At 44.0% G+C, this 20,430-nt stretch overlaps 1 protein-coding gene and 2 pseudogenes across 4 annotated transcripts in view; 1 reads left to right on the top strand and 2 right to left on the bottom strand.

The window, feature by feature from the left end:
• RAD54L2 (RAD54 like 2) overlaps positions 1–20,430 on the top strand; it is a 155,674-nt gene that overhangs the window by 82,121 nt on the left and 53,123 nt on the right. For all 4 annotated transcript variants that reach the window (XM_086698081.1, XM_086698077.1, XM_086698078.1 and 1 more), the window contains 12 exons: positions 6,445–6,646; positions 7,633–7,772; positions 8,539–8,655; positions 8,977–9,203; positions 11,714–11,896; positions 12,022–12,155; positions 13,362–13,558; positions 15,167–15,509; positions 16,196–16,373; positions 17,622–17,873; positions 18,101–18,219; positions 19,567–19,685. In XM_086698081.1, coding sequence (XP_086554207.1) covers positions 6,445–6,646; positions 7,633–7,772; positions 8,539–8,655; positions 8,977–9,203; positions 11,714–11,896; positions 12,022–12,155; positions 13,362–13,558; positions 15,167–15,509; positions 16,196–16,373; positions 17,622–17,873; positions 18,101–18,219; positions 19,567–19,685 — 2,211 coding nt within the window. The remainder of the gene's footprint in view (positions 1–6,444; positions 6,647–7,632; positions 7,773–8,538; positions 8,656–8,976; positions 9,204–11,713; positions 11,897–12,021; positions 12,156–13,361; positions 13,559–15,166; positions 15,510–16,195; positions 16,374–17,621; positions 17,874–18,100; positions 18,220–19,566; positions 19,686–20,430) is intronic.
• Positions 298–507, bottom strand: LOC112852549 (SNRPN upstream reading frame protein pseudogene; annotated as a pseudogene).
• Positions 10,363–10,809, bottom strand: LOC112852743 (NHP2-like protein 1 pseudogene; annotated as a pseudogene).

Below are 20,430 nucleotides of genomic sequence, written 5' to 3'. Positions count from 1 at the left end.
CATTTGTCTTTTAAATTTCTTTAATCTGAGCTTTCCCTACTTCTTTTTCATTTTCTTTTTTTCCTTGCATCTTATTTTCAGAAGAAAAGGATTCACTTGTCACTGTAGTTTTATGCATTTCTAGATTTTGCTGATTGCATCCTTGTGGTCTTGCTTAACAAATTTAACATAGTTCTTTTGTTTTCTAAAAATCATGGATGTTATCCTTATTACATTGTCAGCTGATTCAAATACATCAATACATTGTCAGCTGGTTTTTTGCTTGGAAATCAGCTACCTGGATGTTGTAATACTGCTTTAACCACCTCTTGGTGTCTCATCTAAGAATGCCTCAGTTCGCCTGGAAATTCACCACAGGTACTGGCTGCTGCTGAAATCACTTCGGGTACAGATGACAATCTTGGTTGCTCAGTGAGGCTGTGCTTCTGCATTTGACTTGGACTTCCACTCTGGTACGTGCTGTCCTGTAATCTTTCTCAGGTGTTAGCGGTCCCTGGCCCACTCCATCACACTGCTGGTTCTCCTCAGGACAGTGTCAGGCCTCTCCAGTGGCCACTCCACTCTGCCAACATAGTTCTTTTTCCCTGTGGTTTTGCAAACTGGGAGTGAGATCTCAAGGTGTGTTGAGATTCAAGTAATGTTTTGACACATATATGTAACAGTTGCAGTGTATACATCCTATCGCATTACATCAAGAGGAATATGGTAAGGCTTAGAATTCACTGATCTTTGTTTATACAGATGGGATTGAGAAGAAGAGATGGAACATCTGGAGAAAGGGCCCTGGAAGTGTTTGTACCTTATACCCCCAATGAGTGAAAAAGAGATTTTTCTTTCAAAGCTCCTCATTTGCCTAGTCATATTTGTCATGGTGGTGTTCATAACTCATTCCTGAGAAGCTTATGTAACTGTTCATTGGTATTTATATAACTCTGGTGATTGCTGCTCACAGCTGGCTCACGTGAAGGAGAAAGTTCAGGGGTATATGTGACCAGACCTGATTCTGTGATTCTGAATTTGGGTCGTAATAGTCAGTGACTTTTAAACCACATGTCTCTTTACCTCCTTGTTGAACCATTTCTCTTTTTCCTCAATGACTTTTGGTGGAGTATATCCCAGAATTTTAGGGAGGGCTATTTTTTGAAAGTTAATTATTTTGATTAGGTTGTAAATTTACAAGGTCCAATATTCAGAAGATACAAAAGAGCAAGCAGTGAAAAGTTACATTCTAACTTAGAGGAAAATTAATTATAGAAATTTTGAAATAATAGTTTATTATTAAGAACAGTTTAAGATGTGGTATATATTGTGATACTACATAAAAACCAGAAACTTCATAATAAGCATCATGAAGCAGCAGTGAAGCACTTATAAAACATTGACTTACATGACAGCAGACTTTTTAAGTATTAACACATCTGTAAATTAAAGCTCTTTAACAAACAGACAGTAGTTGTTGAACCCAGAAGCTGAAGATTACTGATAAGGAGCTGGTTTAGACCTGTATCCTCTAAGAATACAGGGGAAACCTGTGTCTGAATTAAGTGTGCATGAGAATTGTATATACTATAATCATTTTATTTTTATATTTTTTAAATGCTTATTTATTTTGAGAAAGAGAGAGAGTGTGAGCAGGGGAGGGGCTGAGAGAGGGAGAGACTGAATCCCAAGCAGACTGCGCTGTCAGTGCACAGCCCGATGCAGGACTTGATCTCACGAACTGTGAGATTATGACGCGAGCCGAAATCAAGAGTCGAATGCTCAACTGACTGAGCCACCCAGAAATACCTACTGTGATCATTTTAAAATTGCTGCTGTACTTAGCCACGTTCGATCCTGGGTCAGATAGGAATTCATAGCTAGGCCTCACAAGTTGGAATGTTTGATTGTGAATTTGTCTGTGATACTGAAAGGTTATCAGATTCTGTTCCTCCTTCCAGAAACAGCCCACTCTGCAAGGCAGAAACCAGAAGAAAGAAATTTAACAGTTGGCAACAAATTCCCACTCCTGGATAGATCAAGTTCAGACCCTTTGGCTTGACATTCAAGGCCTGCCCTGTATACTTTGACTGTCCTGTCTGCCTACTCTCTAACCTTGCTTCAAATGTTCCTCCAAGTGGTTACTCAATAAATTTGCTTGTGAAATAGAAACTAAAGGGCTTAAAGCCAGGAGAACATCAAATTTCATTATCAGAACCAGGTCAGAGAACCAAAGCACTAAGTTGAAGTATACCAACCCAGCCTCAAGTGTAACTATGTAGGGCAAGCTGCAGTGTTGGTGGAAGTAGCTATTTAGCAATAGTTATCCCCTCTTAGGGACTCTGCTGTCCAGCCATCTGTTCCTTTGGGAGGAGGAATATTATGGCTTCCCTTTTAGTAGGGAAGAATTCAGGGCTGTGAGTTAGGAAGAAGGTGACAGTAATATTATGTGACAATGCCAAGGGAGTATTAGCTCTTTGGGGGGGGGGGGTACTGAAGGAATGATAGTTCTTAAAGAAAACAGAATTGCTGAGCTTTCCTCTTGTAGTGCTTCAGGTGGAAATAGGAGAGGACTGTTTGAGGGGAGGGTAGTGGATTTGGGAGGGCAGCCAGTCGGACTTGCATCTCCTTCAGAGCTTCTCTTTTAGTTCTCATGTCTGGGTGGAGACAAAGCAGTAGCACCTTACTTTCTCAGTAGGTGGAAGATGTCCATAAGCCAGGGCTCATGTTGCATTCCCAATGCTTCTTGCCACCCTGGACTCTGTCTTTGGGAGACCTTTTGTAAAAGGTCTGCTGTGGATCCTGTGGTAACAGAGAACTGTGATGTTTTAACCTCTTGCTCATGTTAATGGTATTGCAGTGCCCCATCATGAACATTCCTTGTCTGGTGCCTCCCTTGGCCATTTCTCCTTTGTCTTCAAAAAGCAAAGGTTATCTGCTTTAAACCCTCATGGTCTCTCAGTGTGAGGGCCAAAGAAGATGCTTCCACTGCTGCTGCAGGGGAGTGAATCACTCTGGGTATTCACATGGGACTGTGTGTGCATGTGTGCACACATGTCCACATCCACTACCCATTTCTATCCCCAACTTTTACAGTGGCCACATCAACTTCCCCTCCTCAGCCGAACAACTGGCAGGAGAATGTAGAATGCTAGGAAGACAAGGCCTTGGAGGTAGTCCTTCCTGGGACAGGGACTGACTTCTGTGCCAGCATCCAGGAAGGATCTGGGTCTACATCTTAGTCTGCCTTGGGCAAAGAGCTCCTGGGGAGAGACAGGGAAATGGTTATTGGGTTGGAAGGCCCCTCCTGCTGCTGTTTTGCTTAATTCATTTTAGCCAGTATTGAACTACATGTATTTTTCCAACTATTCCACCTTATTTTAAGTCTCTATTCCTGGGGCTCCTGGGTGGTTCAGTCAGTTGAGTATAAGTTCAGGTCATGATCTCACAGTGTGTGAGTTTGAGCCCCACATTGGCTCTGCACTGACAGTGTGGAGCCTGCTTGGGATTCTCTCTCTCCTACTCTATGCCCCTTCCCCACTTGTTCTCTCTCTCTCTGAAAATAAAAGTAAATAAACTTAAAAAAGGATAATTTTAAAGTCTCTTCCTTTTGCTTATGCTCCTATATCTGCCTAGAATGTTCTTCCTTTTCTTTTACTGTCTGTTACCTACTTATTGTATTAGGTTAAACCCAGGTTTCACCTTTCCTAAGGAAGTACTCCACCCTCCATGACTGGATTGGGTGTCTTTTCCCAAAGTGTTGTTGCTATTAGGCACTCACCACATGTGTTTCCCCATGTGGACCATTCCATTGTGCCTTGGCACAGGGCCTGGTACTCAAATGTTCATATGTGTGTTAGGCTAAACTAAAAGACAGAGGGGGCAGGAGAATCAGCAGTGCCTAGTTTGTGGCAGTCTCATGTGGAGAGATTTGGAATGAAGATGTGTACAGTCTCATGCGGCAGGTGTGTGTGTGTGCATGTGTATTTGTAAAAAACACTCATTTTGTGAGAAAAAAATGCAGTTTGTATCATTTCTGCTTCTCCTTTTGCTTTCTTATTTTTGATTTTTGATTAGGATATATAAAGTTTGAGTTTTCCAAACAAATAAACACTGCTACCCAGAATGGCTGAATAAGCCCCATAGCTTTGTTTGCTGCTAGACTGTTCAATGTGATTGGGAGTATGGAGTTCCATGGAGTTTGGCAGACCTGGGTTTAAAGAAGAGTATTTTCCCTGAGAGAGCTGGTGACATCCCCATTTTATAAATGTGGGAACCATGGCTGAGAGAGTTGAACCCATGAACATAGAACTACCAAGTGGCAGAGCCCGGATTCAACTAGTACCACCTAGGGAGTAGCCCAGAGAGAAAGAGAAAACCACCATTAGAACATCATAATAATAATTACTCCAGGTAAGATCCACTGATGAATGTTAAAATTAGTGGGTAAATTTTAAGAAACAGATTATTTGCATCCTCAAGGCCTCAGAGTCCCCTACCACTCTAAATATTTATTTACATATAGTTTTAACATATGTCCAGAAATTCTTTGATGCCCCTCTTTCCAGGAAATTGAGCTTAATTCATTTCCCATTGAATGTGAGCTGGGCTTAGTGATTTGCTTCTTTTATTATTTTTCTTTTTTTTCATGTTTGTTTATTTTTGAGAGAGAAAAGGTGCAAGTAGGGGGAGGGGACAGAGAGAGAGGGAGACACAGAATTCAAAGCAGGCTCCAGGCTCTGAGCTGTTAACACAGAGCCCAACACAGGGCTCGAACTCACAAACCATGAGATCATGACCTAAGCCAAAATCGGATGCTTAACCAACTGAGCCACCCAGGCGCCCTGTGATTTGCTTCTAATGAATAAAATATGGAAAGGTAAAAATATTAATTTTACAGTGGAGAAATCTGGCAGATACCACTTTAAACAAGTGATCAAGGCTAATGTCACCAGTAATAAGTCATGTTGATATCATGTACCCTGATAAGATGTGATGAGAAGGGCACTTTATCTCTATGGTATTCTCCACTCCCCCCACCCCAACCATAACTTCAGTCTAATCATGAAAATACATCAGATGCTCAGATTAGGGGACAGTCCACAAAACACCTGGCCAGTACTTTTTAAAAAATTGTTGAGGTCATGAAAGACAAGAATACACTGAGAAACTGCCACAGTTGAGAGAGACTGAGACATGACAGCTAATGCAATATGATATTCTGGATGGGATCCTATAATAGAAAAAGGACATTAGTGAACAACTGGTGAAATCCAAATAAAATTTAAAGTTCAGTTAAAAGCAAACAAAAATTATCCCACCAAACCCCAAACTTCCTGAGTCCTTCCTGCCTGAAAGCCAAGTGGCATTGACTAGTGCACCTCAGTTACAGCATTTATGTTCTAGTTTTAAATTGCTCTTACCTTTGGGAAAGACCTTTTGGTTGTGTAGTGCTTGTATCTGGGAGGCTCTGGTGGATTTGGGGACAGGCTTATGGTCTGTATGACTGTCAAAGCCTGCCCATCCAGTAATCAGAATGCCGCTCAGCAGATTGAGGAAGAGGGGTGTGCATACGGACCCTCCTACCCCACCCCAGTCCTTGCGGGTGTTTGATGCCACAAATGACATTCCCTCTGCCAGGAATTTCATCCCCTTTCCGCCTCCTCAGGGCAATACCTTTAGATATTCTGCTCACCTTTCAAGGCTTCACTCACATTTTAGCTTCCATATTTCTTGTGCGATAATACCACAAAGTAGTGTCTTTCATATTCCTGTGACCCTAAGGCAATTATGCTTGGTTTAGCTAATTACCTCTGGTTAGAAAAATGATGTCTTAAAATTTTAAGTTCTCTAGGTCAGTTAGCCTGTCCTTCCTGTGGTATTTAGCATACCTTGCCTTATTATGTCTAGAAAACAAACTCCTTGAAAGGAAGGAGTCTTATAAATATCCCTTGAAGCATCTTGGACAGTGTTTTCCATGTTGTAGGTCCTCATTGAATGGTCAATGAATTAAATGAGTGAACACTTTAAGACAGTGAAAGGAGGAATATTCCTCTTGTTGGCAGATGAGACTTGCTTAGTGTCACACAGGTGAGTGTGAGCTGTTTTCGGAACCTACTGTCACTTTCAGAGCATTCTGTGGCCATGAAACTTTCTTACTCTGATCATAGTAGTAAATTATAGCAAGTGTGAGGGCTATCATTTGTTGTGAGCCTACTCTAGAGCAGGCTTGGTTCTAGACACACACACTATTTAGTCCTCACAACAGCTCTGAAATGTAGGCATCACTATTCCCATTTTATAGATAAATCCATTGAGATTCAGAGAGATGTAAGTCACTTGCCTTAGATCACCAACTAATAAGATGCTGAGTTGAGGTTTGAACCTAGGTGTGCCTGGCATCAAAACCTGTTTTTCTCCCAGTAAATGTCAGTCCCTGGCACCTCTCTCCCTTTGTCTTTTCAGACCCATCCCTGGAAGACATGTGTGGCACTGAGTGTGCCCAACTGGAGGAAGATGGGCAGCGGCCACCGCGGTGCACTTCAACTACCTCATCTCAGTCTGAGCCTTCAGAGCAGCTTAGGCGCCACCAAGGCAAGAGCCTCACCTCTGAGGACCCCAAAAAGAAGAGAGCTCAGAAGCCCTCCCACATGAGGAGAAATATACGGTGAGCTGTGCTGAGGGTAAGAGGAGAAGGGAAGGAATAGAGAGAGATATTGCCTTCATTTGAAGGCTGTCAGTAGCAGGACTGGTTTGAGCAGGAGGGTCCCCTTTCCAAAAAAGGAAAGTATAAGCTGTGTGCCCCAATTAATAGTGGAGATGCAGCTCAGGACCACCCCCAGACTGTCTGAGGTTGTGGGGCAGACACGGATGGTGCTCAAGCTGTACTGGGGAGTATTCCACTCTCTGGAGGTCCTGGGAGACAGCCCAGGGATGATAGGGTGCTCTGGTTGGACTGTTTTTTTCCTTTATTTTTCCCTTACATTTCAAAACAGGGGAAGATAAAGGAAAAGAAGTTGGGTTCTCATTTTCTTAGCGCTCAACTTCAATTGACAAGGGCCTGTCTGGCCCAAAGAAGGCTTCTTCCTTGAGCTAAGAGAATGGCAGATGTGAACTTCCTTCACTGTCTAAATCCCCTACAGTCCTTCCATCACATAACCATTTTGCTATCGAAAGGAGATAAATGATATCCTATTCTCCTACTCTCATTTTGTTAACATAATGATAGCTTGAAAGTATTATTCAAAGTTTACGAAATGAGGATGTGGGATAAATAAGGATCTATAATTCTACCCTCCTATATAACAACTCTATATTTTAATACTGCTTTTCAACTTCATGAATCATGTATTACTCTTTTACTTTTGATCTGTTATGTGCAAAGATGAGTTTTCAGGAGCATCTCTCAGGAAGTTAAATAATATGGAAAAATGTTAGCCCACAATCACCTGAATCTTGAAGTTCACCCCCCAGCCCCACTCCATTTTTTTTTTTTTTTTGCCTCTCCTGTTGCATGGGTGTGTGGGACTGACATGGCTTCTCCTCCTCTTGCCTCAGCTCTCTGAGCTCAGCAGTGAGCTCTTTAGCTTGTCATTACATTGTCCAAATTTCCAGTGAACCAACCCAAATGCTCACTCTTATTGTAATGTTTAGAAAGCTGCTCCGGGAGGATCAGTTGGAGCCCGTTACCAAAGCAGCACAACAGGAAGAGTTGGAAAGAAGGAAACGCCTGGAGCAGCAGAGGAAGGATTACGCAGCCCCCATTCCTACTGTTCCCCTGGAGTTCCTTCCTGGTAAGCAGCAGAGTTGGTGGGAAAGGCCCTGCCTGAAGTATAAGGAGAAGAGGCCTTTGGCACACACAGTGGTTAAGGGCAGATCTGAAATAAGATCGTGGCCTCTCAGGAATCATTTTGAGTCATTCGGTTTCTTAGGAGCAGATGATCAGAAATATCTTACTGAAAAAGTTAAAATGGGGAGACCTGGGTGGCTCAGTCAGTTAAGTGTCTGACTCTCGATTTAGCTCAGGTCATGATATCATAGTTTTTCGGTTCAAGCCCCACCGTCTCCCACTCTCTCTGCCCCTCCCCTGCTCACGATCTCTCTCTCTCTCTGAAAAATAAACATTAAAAAATTTTTTTAAATAAGATGAAAAGTTAAGATGGTTAAACGTGTACCCCTCAGGGGGACTCGGCTAGCTCAGTGGGTAGAGCATGCGACTCTTGGTAGCAGGGTCATGAGTTCGAGCCCCACATTGGACCTCGTTAAAAAATAATTATTATTATATTTTTATTTATATATATTACATATCTTACGTATTATATTTATATTTTATACATAATTTATATATTTTAGTAATATATACTTAATAACCAGGAGATAAGAACCAGTAAAGACAAGGGAAGTTAGAAAGGGAACTGAGGTGTTTGAGATACCCTCAACTTCTCTCCTCAGGGGTAGTCCCCTTGAGAGTGACAAAGGTAAAGGGCTGATGAATCATTTGGGGAAATAAGTTTACACTAAAGGTGGTTTTGGCATTCCCTTCCATCTTTTTTTCCCTAGAGGAAATTGTCTTAAGAGCAAGCGATGGTCCCCAACTGCCTCCTCGGGTCCTGTCCCAGGAAGTCATTTGTTTGGACAGCAGCAGTGGCAGTGAGGATGAAAAAAGCAGTCGAGATGGTAAGGTCGAGCCAGAGGTGTCTCTGCTTCCTTCTGACTCAGTGTTCACCCTGATTGATTGGCTGTACATCTGAATAGAAATCAGTCCTTCCCCATTTATTTTGGGGTCTGACTGTGACAAATATCCCTGAGTCTCCTTGTAAATGTAAGGTTTTCCCTTGTCTTAACTTGAAGCCATAAGAGAGAAATAGTAAAACTCAAAATTTTATAAGTGATGACAAGTTCTAACTTTGTTCCCATGCTGTAAGCTTTGATAATGGGCAGTAAATTATCTCTGCTCCCTGGGTTTTGGTTTTTGTTTTGTTTTGTTGGCTATCTCAGAAGTGATTGAACTGAGCTCTGGAGAGGAAGATACCCTGCATATTGTGGACAGCAGCGAATCTGTCAGTGAGGAAGATGAGGAAGAGGAGAAGGGTGGTACCCACGTGAATGATGTCTTAAACCAGCGTGATGCTCTGGGGCGGGTCCTTGTCAATCTGAACCACCCTCCGGAGGAGGAGAATGTCTTCCTGGCCCCACAGTTGGCACGGGCAGTGAAACCTCATCAGGTACAGCAAACCTTGATTCTTTTCTTTGTTTCCTTTCAGCTTCTTTGCTGAGGACATTACCTGCTGGTGGTTGTCAGCATCAGAGCCTGTGAAGTACTTGTTTGGTACCACGAGCAGTTATTAGAAAGCCCTGATCCTTCCTCCTGGCACTTGATGCTTCAGGATTTTTTTTTTAATTGGAATATGAATGTATTTTTTTATTAGGATGCTCACAAGAATGACACACTAGTACTGTCTTTCTGATGTGATGAAGAATACATACATCTGACCCACACTGTGGCAGGGGTAAGGGCTCTCAGAGCTGGTACCAAGTATCCACTGAAGACATCTCCATTCACCAGAGAGGATGTTTCTTTGACTCCAACATCTTTACTGTAGCTTCTAGTCAGGTCTCCATGCCTTGGGCCCAGACTTCTTCATTCCAGCACAAGTTGACCCTCTTTTTTCTTGCCACTGTGAACTCCTTCAAGACCTAGGTCAACTGCCCCATGTCTAACTTGCCCAGACAGGCTCCGGAATTCTGCAACACATCTTTGGTATGCTGCTGCCCTGCCACCCTCAGGGGCATGGTTAGGAGTTGGGGAGAGGGGGAATAGCATCACGTTACCAAAGCAAATGGCAGGGGCATATTAGCACATGACACTTGGACATACACCTAACAACCTCATAGGATACATGCTTTTTCCCAAGTGCTACATAATCCCCATAGAGAGCAAACACTTATGGAATGATTTTTTATGCCAGGCACAAGGGACACAAAGTGAATGGTGTTTACATACATCATGTCCTACACACAATGGGAAATTAGCACCTGAAAGCTAGAACCAGATCTCTATCCTGGCTCTTCCCTGCCTTTGAATGGTGTCACTGCTCTGTTTCTGCCTGTTCTCAGCATTTAGTTCATTTTTCAAAAGGGAGGATAAGATGGCAGAGAGAGTAAAATGGGAGATTGGACTGGGGTGGGTGATTAATATATGGGTAACAACCTATAAAACAAAATAATACAAAAAACGCAAAATCCAGATTTAGTAGTATAATATAGGAAGAGAAGGTAGCTGGAAGTACTACATGCTAATCCAGACAATATGATACACAACCCCGCAGGGGGACGACTCAGTGAGGAGTGGGGCAGAGGCTGCCTCTTTAGACTAAGAGCCTTTCAGTTGGACTGCTGAATGGACTAGATATGCTGCTTCATCTGTAAGCTTTCTTTGATGATGATAAAACAGGTGAAGACAAGCCTGGACACCCCACAGGCCCACCCCATGGCCTGCTTGGAGCCCACAAATACATAAGGCACATTCTTATCCTCAAATAGCAGCAGAATGTGCAGGATGATCTCCAGGGCCTCAGCATCTGCAGCCATCATGATGAACTGAGAGATGGCTCTGTTGAGGATTTTGGTGGCTTCATTAGCTCCTGAAGCTGCTTGTAGTTACATGGATGCTGAACAAGGTCCAGTAGTTTCTTGGTGAGGTGGGTGTCTGCAAGGTGATAGGCCTTTGGATTTACATCAGCCCCAGTCATTTCTGTGATTCCATGGTCTTGCCACCACTCTGGGAGTGCAGCCAATGTCAGAGCAGGAGCACACACTTCAGCCAGAAAGGAGGAGTCGATGCTTCAGGATTTCTGATGAATGGGAAGGGCAAGTCTCAGGTTTGCCATATCATGTAAAGGTATCAGATCTCTTGGCTTAATACTCTTGAGCTTTCTTCTGTGAGATCTGCAAGACTGATTGAGATGCTGTTTGCAGGACAGTGCCTTGGTTAGGAAATTGATTTGACTCTGGAAGTGGTTCCAGAAGAGATGTAAGAGTCAGAAGTCTGAGGAACTTTCTGATAGGAGGGAGCAGAGTAGATTTTGTTGACCCAGAGCTGTGAACCAAAACCAGTGAGTGGAGATTCCATGAAGGCAGAGGTTGACTCAATGTAAGAACTCTTCACAATAAGAACTCCTTATGGAATGGGCTATCTTGAGGTGAGTGGCTAAGGGCTGAGTGAGAGACCCTGTCAAGAATTTGGTACTACAGGGGCGCCTGGGTGGCGCAGTCGGTTAAGCGTCCGACTTCAGCCAGGTCACGACCTCGCGGTCCGTGAGTTCGAGCCCCGCATCGGGCTCTGGGCTGATGGCTCAGAGCCTGGAGCCTGTTTCACATTCTGTGTCTCCCTCTCTCTCTGCCCCTCCCCCGTTCATGCTCTGTCTCTCTCTGTCCCAAAAATAAATAAACGTTGAAAAAAAAAAAAATTAAAAAAAAAAAAAAGAATTTGGTACTACAGATTTTTGCCTCAGATAGGCCATTGTACCAGGTGAATGATTTTCTGTGTTTTCTCTAAGAAGACTGTCATCAGCCAATAGACCATTCAGGGTACAGGGAGACTTCTGTAGCCATCCACACCAACTGTCTGGTATAGTGTCTGCTCCTTTACTTAATTCTAATTCCAAGGTGAATAAAACCGAATCTTGGTCTTTGCCAGCTCCTTTAACTATTGCCTCTGTTTGCCCTTTATCAGATTGGTGGGATCCGGTTCCTGTATGATAATCTGGTTGAATCCCTGGAGAGGTTTAAGACCAGTAGTGGCTTTGGCTGTATCCTGGCCCATAGCATGGGTCTGGGGAAAACTTTGCAAGTGATCTCCTTCATCGACGTCCTCTTCCGCCACACGCCAGCCAAAACTGTCCTTGCCATTGTGCCGGTAAGAGTTCAGTCACCCCTCTGAGGAGCTCTGGGTTAATGCCTTTCTGGGCACTAAACAGCTTGATGAGCTCATCTATGAGCTTGTTTCTTAAAATCCTTTTTCTGGACTTGGCTTTCTGACAGGTTAATACTCTTCAGAATTGGTTGGCAGAGTTCAACATGTGGCTTCCAGCACCTGAAGCCCTTCCAGCTGACAACAAGCCTGAAGAAGTCCAGCCTCGGTTCTTTAAAGTTCACATCTTGAATGATGAGCACAAGTAAGTGGCCTACTCTCTCCTCTTCTCCCTTTCCTTTTAGACTTCTTTCCAGGATCTGGATATCAGGGCACTAACCCAGATTCCTTTTGGTTTCTTGATGTGGTCATCCCCCCTGCCCCCCACTGCCCATTCCTTGATACTCATTTTTTCTCTACCTAGTTTTTCAATAAAGTCAGAGTTAGGTAGCTTGGGAAATGTCTTATGTTCTGCTTGAAGGTGCTTTTATATCCTGAAAAATACGCATACATCATCCTATTTGCCCATGTGAATGGTAATAAAATTCAACATGGTGAAATGAAACTATCCATCTTCTAACTTTTCACCTTTTACATTTCTCTTTCTTAGAAGCCTAATCAGCAGTCTCTTTTAAGCCCCTGTTTACAGTTGACCTTTACTGGTACAACTTCCAAGTTTTGAAAAGGGTAAACTTTTGTTTTAGATTTGAATAAAATTATATTTCCATTCTATACATTCAATTTGATTTCCAAAATTCTAAAGCTATTTCTTGGTCCAAGCCAGCCATCCATGCTACCCTTTCCCCTTGTTGGCATGGATAATTGAGAAGATAGACTTTCTCTTCTCCAGAGGCTGCCTTTTGTGATGTTTGGCACATACATCAAAATGAGGAGACTGTTGGCGGCCCCCTAGGTGGTTGATCACCTGCTCTTCTTTCTTGGGTTTCAGGACTGTTAGTCCACATGCAGTTAATGAATTAGAATCAGGACTCAGTTGTTTAGGAGTGGAGAGACTGTGCTCTTCGTGTCATCTGGGCTCTGCTGCCCTTTCTCCTTTACTGCTTGTCTTTAGCTCTTTGCTCATCGGGGCCTGGGAAGGTAAAATGCAGAATATTGCCCTTGCTTTTACTATCTTGTGTTTGTTATGGGAATAATTTGAAATTCTCCCTCAAATGTAGAATTGTAGTCATGCATGTACATCCAAGGGAGTCATTACTTTTGCTTGCCTTGTGCCATTGCATTTCCGTTTTTCTGATGTTTAACTGTCATTGGTGACCTCCCCGTCCATCCTCAGTGCGGTTAGCATCTTTGGGATACTGGGAAGGGGGGCAGCCAGCAAGCCCTATGGTGCTGCCACTGAAGTCCTTGGCAATAAGGACTTCTGAATGTACATCAACGCAGCTCTAATTGTGAGCAATTCTTTCTGGGGAGCAGTGGAAGCAATAATTTTTTTCTCTGTTCACTCTTGCAGGACAATGGCAGCTCGTGCTAAAGTGATGGCTGATTGGGTATCAGAGGGTGGGGTACTACTGATGGGGTACGAAATGTACAGACTCCTCACCCTGAAGAAATCCTTTGCCACAGGTAGATCGAAGAAAACCAAGAAACGCTCTCACCCGGTCATCATTGATCTGGATGAGGAAGATCGACAGCAGGAGTTTCGGAGAGGTGGGTAGCCTATCCTGGGGATACTCTTAGGGGTAGTGTTTCAGGAAGAAATAGTGTCTGTGGTAGCACCAAGTCAGATGTGAAGATTATTGATGTGAGTTGTATTGTCATGAACCAGAAATCCAGGTCCCTAAGATAGGTGGGATGACCTCCACTGGCTCTCAGAAGATACTGCTTTCCTTGCCTGTCATGGAATTCTGGGTGGGCCACTCATAGACTGGCTTAGGGAGACTCCCCTGCCCATCTGACCCTGTTTCTCTCACAGAGCAGTTAGGAAAGTGACTTTTCCTCTCATCACATCCTAGAGGTGTTCTGGGGTAGCATTAAGAAAATATTTACGGGGCGCCTGGGTGGCGCAGTCGGTTAAGCGTCCGACTTCAGCCAGGTCACGATCTCGCGGTCCGTGAGTTCGAGCCCCGCATTGGGCTCTGGGCTGATGGCTCAGAGCCTGGAGCCTGTTTCCCATTCTGTGTCTCCCTCTCTCTCTGCTCCTCCCCCGTTCATGCTCTGTCTCTCTCTGTCCCAAAAATAAATAAACGTTGAAAAAAAAAGAAAATATTTACAAAGTATTTAAATCACTGATATGCAGAGTAATAATGATATTGTGACTTTATAAAAGGAGAATTTATCCCAGGTTTGTGTTTTGTTTTGTTTTGTTTTGTTTTGTTTTGTTTTGTTTTAGTGAAAGTCATTCCTCTCGTAGTGATAGTTCTGCTCCATCTTCTAAGGGCTTTGCCTGTTTGGGGAAGAAAGTTTTTTTTAGGTTCAGAGGCTGTTTCATTTTATAGGTCTCTCCATCTATAGATTATGTTTGTGCTAGGTTTGCTTCTGTGGTAGAGCTGGGATGAACTTGCCATTTAGCAATGACTGGCAGGTAACTCCAGAAAGATTTTGTCCTTTAGCTAGCTCCCCACCAGCCAGCCTGCAGATGGCGCAGAGACACTGGCAATGGTGAAAGTCGACTGAAGTATCTGGATGATTCCCGTCAGTCTCACTTAGACCCATTTTAAAAAAAAAAAAAAAGGTTTTTTTTATAAAAATGTTTATTTTTGAGAGAGACAGACAGAAGGCGAGCAGGGGAGGGGCAGAGAGAGAAGGGGAGACACAGAATCTGAAGCAGGCTCCGGACTCTGAGCTGTCAGCACAGAGCCTGATGGAGGGCTCAAACTCACAAACGGTGAGATCATGACCTGAGCCAGAGTTGGATGCTTAACCGACTGAGCCATCTGAGTGCCTCTCACTCAGACCCATTTTTAATCCTAGGCTGGTAGTCTATAAAGTCACACTCTCCGCCACCCAGTTGATATAAGCCCTAGGTAGGAATGCGAGGTATTTTACTTTGAGTGTAAAGGAGAAAAAGAAAAAAGATAAGGAAAGGAAAGAGGGAAAAGAGATATTTACTGCAAGAGTCAATAGTCCAGGTTAACGTGTCACACCAAATGCGCAGGAGCCTGGATGGCTGGCTCCCTTTCACTAATGGGGGCTGACTCTTGCTTTCCTGCTTCCTTCATTTCTTCTGTCTCCTCCAGGGTGCACCCCTACTTCTCATATTGTTGACTAAGAGCAGGCCCTCTCACCCTCTGACTCCGGATCCTCTTCCCTCCCTAGAGTTTGAGAAGGCCTTATGCCGCCCTGGCCCTGATGTGGTGATTTGTGACGAGGGACACCGCATCAAAAACTGCCAGGCCAGCACCTCACAGGCCCTGAAGAACATTCGCTCTCGCCGCCGAGTGGTGCTGACCGGGTACCCCCTGCAGAACAACCTCATTGAGTACTGGTGCATGGTGGACTTTGTGCGCCCAGACTTCCTCGGCACCCGGCAGGAGTTCAGCAACATGTTTGAACGCCCCATCCTGAATGGGCAGTGTATTGACAGCACGCCTCAGGATGTCCGCCTCATGCGGTACCGGAGCCACGTCTTGCACAGCCTCCTGGAAGGCTTTGTGCAGAGGTGAGCCATCCTCAGGGCCCTGTGTTTTGAACCATCAGAGACCCATTGGTGTAACAGGCATGCAAAGCTGTCCCAAAGGGGGACTGTTACAGCAGGAGGGTCCCTCCCTAGTGGGTGATAGTAAAACTTTCCTTTTACTGAGTAGCTTTTCCTGAATAGCACACAAATGATGGATAGCCACTGTTTCAGTCCTCTGAAAGTTTGGCCTAGAAGTACTTCTCTCAGAAGTTAATCTTTGAAGTTTCTAGGGATACCTACCTTACTTGCTGAGAAGCAAAAGAGAGCTAGCCTTCTGCTGACTCTGAAAGCATAGAAATGCTGGTTCCCGGGGGCATGGCCTCACCAGTGTCAGCATCTCGGTAGATGTATTTAGGCCGGTCTAAAACAATTTCCTTGTTTTTCCTTGTTAAGATGGAATATGTGCAGAAAGCTTAGAGAAACAGCCCTAGATCTGAGTATGAACCTGGAGCTCCCGGTCTCTGCCACCCAATCCTCTTTGCTTTAGTTCTTATCCTTAAAATGAGTTTCTTCTGATGGTCGCTAAACCAATCCTTATTGTTCTAAGTCTGTTGTGAATGTTGAGATCCTCAAAAGGAGGTGTGGCAGAAATGCAGGATTCTTTTGTTATCCTGCACTGACCCCTCCTGGCCACACTGGCTTGATGATTCTGATCTCTGCCTTCGTAGGAGAGGCCACACTGTGCTGAAGATTCATCTACCTGCCAAGGAAGAAAATGTGATCCTGGTGCGGCTCTCAAAGATCCAGCGAGATTTGTACACACAGTTCATGGACCGTTTCCGAGACTGTGGTAGCAGTGGCTGGCTGGGGCTGAACCCCCTCAAGGCTTTCTGTGTGTGCTGCAAGGTGTGTTGAGGCCTCAGGGAATACTGAGATATGAATGAAGGTTGCACATGGTCCCAAGGAAGTTATTCCTGCTAGGAGTCCTTGATAAGGGAAGAATAAAGTGACAGGGGTCCCCCTTGGTTTGCTGCATTGAAGAACTGGGGGCCCCAAGGAGAAATATGCTGGTTGTGTGCTGCACAGTTCCTGGGGGTGCCACTCAGCCTGTGATATAAATGGTGCTCCTTGCAGTTGTGTAGTTCATCTGGTCAACTTGTGGTACCAAACTTGAGAAATCACTTCCTTTCTCACTGATTTTTTTTCACTTGGGAGAAAGGGGTAGTGGAAAAACATTGTGGGGCAGTTTTTGACTGTTAGCATAATCAAGATTCAAGAAATATATAGCTTAGACAAGTTATTGGGGTACCTTGTGTTTGATTCTGTGTTTAATCAGATTGAGACCTCTTTCATCCTGATAATGTTTGAGATGGTTTGGGGATAGCAAGGCCCAGGTATCTAGCACTAAACTTCATGAATAGGTTGATGAACCCTGACTTATCTTTAGTATGTGCTTCTTGTTGACTAATGAAGGACCTGCTTCTTTGACAGCTGTCAGCCAACCTGTTGGGTATTATTCCCAACTGACCACTGCTTTAATGAGTCAACTGAAGGAGTATGTCAGGGGCAGATGGGATTTCAAAATGTTTCTTTTGTAACCACAGTCCTAGACCAGGGCCAGGAATCTACAGCAGATATGGTCTGTGAGGATGCTATAGTGCCAACACACCCTTCCTATCCCCCCACCTCTGCCCCCACCCCAGGAATTCTCAACTCCTGCTGGGAACAGTCCCTGAAATGACTTCTGGTTGGTCATCTGTAAGTTAGATACATTTGTCCATAGGAAGAGATTGGTCTTGTTTTGTAGTTTCAGACAGTAGTTGGCTGTAGCCACACAGTGAAACAGGGACATTCTTACCCTTATTTAAATAAGAATGCAAGGCTTGTGACACAGCTTTTTTGATTATGCCTATGGGCATATGGGCATGCCTGCTGGTATGAACTCTTCCCCTTGTGTTATGGTGATCACAGTTAGTTAAAATGAATGCGTAGGCTCTTTGGCTATGAGGGAGTTGGAGATACTTTAATTTTTAGCGTGACAGTGTATGCTGTAGGACCAGTGTGTGTTTCAGCAAGTACATGTTTCCTGACTCTCTGGGACACCCTTAGCTTGTTCTCTGCCCTGTGTCATTTCCCCTTTAACTTGAACTCCAGATCTGGAATCACCCGGATGTGCTGTATGAAGCCCTTCAGAAGGAGAGTCTGGCCAATGAGCAGGACCTAGATGTGGAAGAACTTGGCTCAGCTGGGACTAGTGCTCGCTGCCCATCACAGGGAACAAAAGGCAAGGGGGAGGACAGCACCTTGGCTTCCTCAATGGGAGAAGCAACCAATAGCAAATTCCTACAAGGGGTTGGCTTCAACCCTTTCCAGGAGCGAGGCAACAACATTGTCACATATGAATGGGTGAGTCAAGCAGAAACTTCTATGCCCATAAACCACTGCTGAGAAGGGATGGTACAAAGCAAAGCCTATGTGGGAAGAGGGTGGGGGCTGTACAATGCATTGTGCTGCCAAGTCTCTGCAGGGAACTATAAAGGTTGCCCATGAGCTTCTGCCTTGGAAGGAGTGAATTTTATTTCTAGTGATCTGGCCACGGACCTTCTCTAAGCTGCCTCATTTCTCTATTGCAGGCCAAGGACCTTTTGACTAATTACCAGACTGGGGTCTTAGAGAACTCTCCCAAAATGGTATTGCTTTTCCACCTGATTGAGGAAAGTGTGAAGCTTGGGGACAAGATTCTCGTGTTCAGGTAGGAAGAGAAATTCCCTAGTATTACTGTGTATCTATAGTAGAGTGACATAGCCCCTACAGAGTAAGACTGTCTGGGGTAACCCCAGCTCCTTTTTTTTTTTGTTTGGTTTTGTTTTGTTTTCATGCCTCTGCAAACCAGTGCTTCTTGTGAGGACCTTCTTGCATTTCATCTCATTCTTGGAGTTTCTTATTTTGCCCAATGTGATTTCTCTGCAGAGAACTGTTTAAAACCCTAGGCTGACATTGGAGTCATAGTCTAACCCTTCATATTGTGGCCCACATCAGATCTGGCCTGTGGCTTGCCTGAAAGCTAGTTTTTACATTTTTAAATGTTTTAAAAGAAGAAGAAGAAGAAGAAGAAGAAGAAGGGGATTCAACAGACTGAATGTGGTCTGCAAAGCCTAAAAATATTTAGTATCTGGCCTTTTCCAGAAAACATTTGCTGACCTCTGATCTAATCTGCTTCGGTCCCTCCCCAGCCTTTTTTTTTTTTTTTTTTTTTTTTTTTTTAATTAAAAACAATTAAGGAGGAGGGCACCTGGCTGGCTCAGTCAGTAGAGCATGGTGACACTTGCTCTCAGGGTTGTGAGTTCAAACCCCACGCTGGGTGTGGAGTCTACTTAAAAAAAAAAAAATTTTTTTTTTTTTTTTTGTTGCTTTGTATGTAAGGTCAAATAAGTAATATGATTTGTTCCAGAGTTACATTCTGTGGCCAGAGTTTTGAGTTCCATCAAGGCTTGACTCTTCAGGGAAACAGACATATTTTCTTTCAAACAGACATACTTTCTTTTTGCTCTGGATAGATTATGCCCCCATGAGAGCTAAGGGGTATCTTGGGAGCCTCAGAGTAAAGGTTTCCATGTGTGGCACACGTTGAGAGGAGAGCGGTAATTCTAACTGGGGGAGAGTTTAGTGTTCCGCTGGTTTTATATATCACTTCTGAGGAGACTGCTTCTCTTTATAACTTGAAAGCCCTAGTAAGACCCATAATTTTGATTGTGGCCTGTAGTTAGATCTAACGTATGTAACGTTGGTTTTTAATGCTGATGCTATTTGTTACTATGTACTGAGCTAAACCCCAGAATTTAGGGGAAGTAATTGAGGAAGAATTGAGGAAGTAATAGGGTAGCAAATTTAGTGGGGGTGGTGATAAGTGTATGGACGACTCTGCTCCCATTATGAGCTAGGGAGAATACCCCTAGTGGTTCTTTGTGGGGTTACCTCTTATGGGGAGCAGGTTCTGGGAGCTCCCACTGTCAGAAGGCTATATATGATTGTGAGTCCACTGGGGAACAAGATTCCCTTGGGTCTGGGAGCCTTCTGAACCAAATGTTGTCCCTTCCAGCCAGAGCCTTTCCACTTTGGCTCTCATCGAGGAATTCCTAGGGAAACGAGAAGTGCCCTGTCTACCTGGTGCTGATGGGCAAGGAGTACAGAAGTGGGTTCGAAACGTCAGCTACTTCCGTGAGTTCACTGCTGCTTTGTTTCTGGAGCCTTGGCAGGGTCTGCTTAAGGCTTTCCTTTCCTTCTCTGCATTTTTGTCTTCTACTCCGTTCTCCACCAAATGTGTAGGAGTATCCGGAGTAACCAAAAGCAGGGAGGTATTGAGAGCAAGCTGCTATGTGTGAGGCACTGTACTAGGGGCTGGGGAGCTTGGGCAAGATACGGGGAGAGCAGAGAAGTAGAAGACATAAACCTTGTCTTCATCTGAGATACAGCAACTCCAAGACAAATACAAAGCAGCACTGATCGAGTGCCCTTATAGGTTCTAAGGAGAATAGAATCATTGTGGGAAGGATGATTGGAGAAGGATTCCTGGAGGAGGCAGAACTTGCAGTAGACTGGTAAAGATGGGGAGAATTTGAATATACAGAGTTAGTGTGGCCCAAAGATCATTCTAGGAAGAAGCAACAGAGTGAATATAGGCCATGATCATGCATTCTGTACAGGGGAGATAGTATCCCTAAGAGGGTGAAAATTGGTTCTTGAGGGGACAAAAAAACTTAACTTTTCAAAAATATAAAGCTCAAATAGGCATCCAGTAAATAAACATATACAGTATATCTGTGGCATTTAAATTTTCATGAGGGACGTTTCAGTTGGGGAAAAAAAATGTATAAAAAGGCTTCTTAAAGGGGGTGGTCATGAAAAACAAAAGTTGAGAAATATTAACCTCATGTACTTACTGTCCAGATATTGACATTTGGGC

The sequence above is a fragment of the Puma concolor genome, chromosome A2 (assembly GCF_028749965.1).
Source record: "Puma concolor isolate L17-30 chromosome A2, mPumCon1.1.hap2, whole genome shotgun sequence".
NCBI classification, from domain to species: Eukaryota; Metazoa; Chordata; class Mammalia; order Carnivora; family Felidae; genus Puma; species Puma concolor.
This window is presented reverse-complemented; position numbering and strand designations above follow the sequence as displayed.